The sequence below is a fragment of the Cucurbita pepo genome, unplaced genomic scaffold (assembly GCF_002806865.2).
Source record: "Cucurbita pepo subsp. pepo cultivar mu-cu-16 unplaced genomic scaffold, ASM280686v2 Cp4.1_scaffold000294, whole genome shotgun sequence".
NCBI lineage: Eukaryota > Viridiplantae > Streptophyta > Magnoliopsida > Cucurbitales > Cucurbitaceae > Cucurbita > Cucurbita pepo.
In genome coordinates, this window is record NW_019646542.1 from 63,811 (window position 1) to 66,280 (window position 2,470).

General features: G+C 51.7%; 1 protein-coding gene across 1 annotated transcript; it reads right to left on the reverse strand.

The window, feature by feature from the left end:
* Positions 1-458: 458 nt before the first annotated feature.
* On the reverse strand, positions 459-2,228 carry LOC111784913 (60S ribosomal protein L2, mitochondrial). Its single transcript, XM_023665434.1, is given in 3 exon segments — positions 459-794; positions 797-874; positions 1,229-2,228. Coding segments are annotated over 3 exon segments (1,179 nt in total). The 5' UTR covers positions 2,118-2,228; the 3' UTR covers positions 459-582.
* Positions 2,229-2,470: the final 242 nt, after the last annotated feature.

Consider the following 2,470-nt stretch of genomic DNA (forward strand, 5'->3'; position numbering starts at 1 on the left):
AAAAATGGATGGATACTTATTGGTGTTTGCTGGAATTCCGACTTGGGGATACCTTTTACCGATTGCCTGACCCTTCATTATTCTTTTAGTAAGATGGGGAAAGAAGAAGAAGAAGAAGAAGAACCTTGAAGAATGGTCCCCCTACTCACTACTCAGAGGGGATGAGATCAAAATCTCCGAAGCGATAGGACAAGTCATGGTGATCAATGGGAAAGACGGACGCATTGCCCCCGAGCTCGGTTAATAATGAATGCTGCACCTGAAGAACCACGAAAGAAAGGAGGAACATACTGCAGAAGACTTTGAGTAGAGGGAAATTATGTCAATCGGAAGACGAAGAATCAAAGAAAGAATGAATGAATGCAATGAAGCAAGCCAAGATCAATGGAGGGGCATCCAGTCAAGTACCCACATTCCGATTCCCAATCATGGATGAGCCTACAGATGCAAGNAGGGGGAGGCATTAGGGGCCGACTACAAGAAGCAAAGCTTCGTAGACTCGACAAGTCGCTTATAGAATGCCGACTACTATACTAAGTGTTCAGACTTTCCACTTCATTGAAGAAGGGAGGGAAGCGAGGCTTAGCGAGCTTTCTGCCGTCCGACCACTACATAAGCCACTGGGGGAGAAAGCTCTTTGAGCTCCCCTTCATTCGTTGCTAAGCCAAGGTCCCAGGTCTCCGAGTCAGCCCGCGCTTTTTCGAAGAATCCTGCACCCATGGGCATACGGCCTGGCAGGCCTTCCCTTTCCGCCGGAGCTTCATGGGCGTTGCCCCGTTCCCCAATCAGATAGATGTTTGGATGTGAGCTATACTCCGCGAGGAGCCAAACGGGCGTATGGCCTTCTTGCCATTTGACCTCTCTTCCCGTGTGACTAGGAATGCTCAGTGACAACCTCTCAATTGTCACCGCCTGGCCTCTCTCTCTTGCTACCACGGTAGCCCGCCCCTAGTGTGGTCAGCACCAATCGTGTTCGGGTCACGAAGCTTACACTCATTCACATTGGTTCATCCAGCTATGCCCCGGGCCTTTTGCTCTTTCTTCTAACGTCAAAGGTGGCCGGCCATTCGTCAACGCCCAGGAATCCGCTTGACATCTCAGCGGCGGGGTTGGATACCCGCATCCGATCGAAGTTCCATTTTAGCCCTAAGATAAAGGGGAGCTTTTCTAGGTGGGTCGCTTCGCGCAAGACATTGCTTAGGACCAACGGGTCACACGACAGGTGCACGATTGACTTTGCACGCTCCATCCTTCGGCCCTTCGCCTATCGGCTTGGCAGGCAAGCTAGCTGGATCCGTCTCTGGTTTCGATTCGTTATGCTCAGCACCTCCAACAAGCCCGTCAGTCTCTTGCCGCCTAAAACTCTGCCAATCAAGCGCTGCTTTACGTTTCATCCTGTGTGCCCAGAGAATGCTATGTGTTCTCCACTTTCAGACCTCGCAAAGAGAGAACGTGTTTATTCCTCTGACTTTCTCTCTCATTCGCGGAGCGAAGAAAGCCGGCATTGCCCCAGCTACCACTATCCTTGGGAAACCTAAAGGGCTACCGAAGGAAAGGGATGCAGTCTCTCCCTTGGTTTTTTGAGAGGAGAAGGCAGAGAAGAAAACGTCCTTAGCACAAGTTTTTTTGCTTCCTGCGCCCTTACTAGTAAAGGGGCTCTTCGAGCAAGGAGGAATCCTGGTAGGAAGGCCGACCACTACATAAGCCGCTATCTGTCCAGGAGAGAAGCAAGCTACCTTTCTTTGATCCACCTTCCCGGGCGTGGAAGAGAACGAAAATAGGCCGTGAATGGTGGTCGTGGTAGGTTCGAGGATCTTACGCGGCGGAGCGAACTCCTCTATCGTCTTGCATTTCCTCTGGCGGACCCCCTCGATCCATCGTACTGGAGCGATCCGAGAAGAACGATTAGGGTCATATTCTATTCTTTCTACAATGCCCATAGACGAAGTGCTTCGTTTCAGATCAATTCTTCGCTGCAATCGCTTCGATCCACCCCCTCGGTGAAAAACCGTAATACGCCCTGAGGAATTCCTACCAGCAGACTTCCCTGTACTCAAAGTGAATTGTCTAAGTGCTCTCCCCTCTTGGCTTTGTCTCATTGTCGAGATCATAATCATTCGATTCCGCCCCTCTCCTTTACAGTCTTCTTAGCTTCGCGCGTTCGTCCATTATGAGGGTCTCCCCGCTTCGCTCCTCTCCCTCTCGGTCGAGCCACTCGCTCCTCTTCTTTCCAGTCTTCTTAGCTTCGCTCGTTCGCCTCTATACCTTGGTCTCACCGCTTCGCTCCTCTCCCTCTCGGTCGAGCCACTTCACTCCTCTCCTTTCCAGTCTTCTTAGCTTCGCTCGTTCACCTCGTAACCTCGGTCTCACCACTTCGCTCCTCTCCCTCTCGGTCTTCACCGCTTCGCTCCTCTCCCTCTCGGTCTCCTCGCTTCGCTCCTCTCCTTTCCAGTCTCTTAGCTTCGCGCCT